The sequence below is a fragment of the Cyprinodon variegatus genome, unplaced genomic scaffold (assembly GCF_000732505.1).
Source record: "Cyprinodon variegatus isolate N-32 unplaced genomic scaffold, C_variegatus-1.0 Scaffold899, whole genome shotgun sequence".
In the NCBI taxonomy this organism is placed as follows: Eukaryota; Metazoa; Chordata; class Actinopteri; order Cyprinodontiformes; family Cyprinodontidae; genus Cyprinodon; species Cyprinodon variegatus.
Window position 1 is genome coordinate 128,743 of NW_015151352.1, and position 1,791 is coordinate 130,533.

The following is a 1,791-nucleotide window of genomic DNA, read 5'->3' on the forward strand; positions in this document are numbered from 1 at the left end:
CGATCAATATGCATTTTTTTTTATCGATAAGCTTTTTTTCTATATCACCCAGCCCTACGTTTAAGGCATCATTAATGCACAATCTGCAAAGAAAAAAATACTAAAAGCATTAACATTTATATTCAGTCTTTATGTAAAATGTTAAAATTATATGCAAGATGTACTGTAATAATGACAAATCCATGTATATTACATGTTCATCATCAATTTAACACTATTGGCTCATCAGTATTATTCTGCTCCATTAACACATTAATTTTCATTCTGATGGATTTGTATAATATGTTGTATTACATGATTTATAGACTTCATAATGACTATGCAATGTGATGGGCTTATTTATTTATTTATTCCAAGTTAAAGTTAATCTACTGATGCTATGTAACAGCCAGTCTGTGTCAAAGTGATGAATTTATCTTTATTTTAAATGTCTTCAGTCCCCTTGGAAATGAGAACATCATGGTTGTTCGATGCTGTAGCGCACCGATTGTTTACATTGAGACCTGTCTAACTAGGGAGTACCAATATGGCGGCTGGTGGCTTCACTTCAACCCCGTATTTCCAACGGCCAATCCAGTGAATAAACAGAGATCAGTGGTTAAATACTGAGGGTTCATTTCTTTACTTTGTACTTGTGAATGTGTAATGATAATTTAAAAAAGCTAAAATGTGGCGCAAAGCGATTCATCACAGCTGAAGCTGGTTGTAGGAAGAGCTTTAGTTTTCTGTTCTGCATTTTTGAACGTCATGTGCAAACTCACACAGAGATTTCTGTTGTCGTAGCCAAAAGAATTTAATGGTACGATGACAGACAATGAATATGCTGCATATGTGAATAAGGAGACTGATGTCTGTGTGGGACAGATTCCAGCACTGCGCTACTTTAGGCGGCGGCATGTTGGAGAAGCTAGCTCAACTCTCATGTTTTATTTTTTTAACTCCTCTGTTTGTGGATCAGCTTTTTGTTTTGTTTTTTTGTCTTTGCATTGAATGCTGTAAAACTGGAAGGATTATTACTGATCTTTCCTTCCTTTTTGGACACTTGTTATGACCCATAACCATAGCAACCAATGCAAGTTGATTTATTTTTGGTTGTTTTTTTCATACCTGGGAGCAGCTCTTCAACATCTTGAGATGATTTCATAAAGACAAATTAATTTTTAAAGTAAAAATGATGATAGACAGCAGTAGCGAGGACCCCTTTTCAGAAGATTGTTAAACAAGTTTTCAAAAAGAGGCTCCAGGTCGAAAATGGGTTTGTTTACAAACTGTCTATGAGTTACTGCAAGACTTAATTTCCGTTCGGGATTAATTGGTTATTTTTAAATTGAACTTGATTGAATTATTATAGAGGGAAACATTCTTTATGCAGCTAAACCAAAATAAAACAAATACAATGACTGAACTTTTGACATTTTGTAAACAAACGAAGCTGAATAACAACGGCTACCAGAGAATCATGGAGGATGGACATCAATGATGGTAAACAAAAGGAATGTTCTTGATGCATGAACTGGTGCCTCCCTAAGAGGAATTTCCTTTATTGTTCCTTTAATGGCTGCAATTAACTTTTCTTTGTAGAACTAAATTCCTCGCAGTGAATATGGGGGTTTCTGAACTGGTTTTGCAAGTGCTATCTATTACCTAATCAATCACAAGTAACATGCCCACATATTAAACATTTATGTTTTTGGGTTTATTTAGAGCTCATTATTTGAAACCTTTGAAGATCGTGTCCTTAGTCAGGAACAACTGTAAACCGAAAGTGAGATGTCAAAAAGTCTGGTGCTA

General features: G+C 34.9%; 1 protein-coding gene across 1 annotated transcript in view; it reads right to left on the bottom strand.

Annotated features, from left to right (window-relative positions):
* mlkl (mixed lineage kinase domain-like) overlaps nucleotides 1-1,791 on the bottom strand; it is a 23,430-nt gene that overhangs the window by 4,181 nt on the left and 17,458 nt on the right. The window contains exon 9 of the mRNA XM_015397960.1: nucleotides 1,722-1,765. Within this exon, the coding sequence (XP_015253446.1) occupies nucleotides 1,722-1,765 (44 nt within the window). The remainder of the gene's footprint in view (nucleotides 1-1,721; nucleotides 1,766-1,791) is intronic.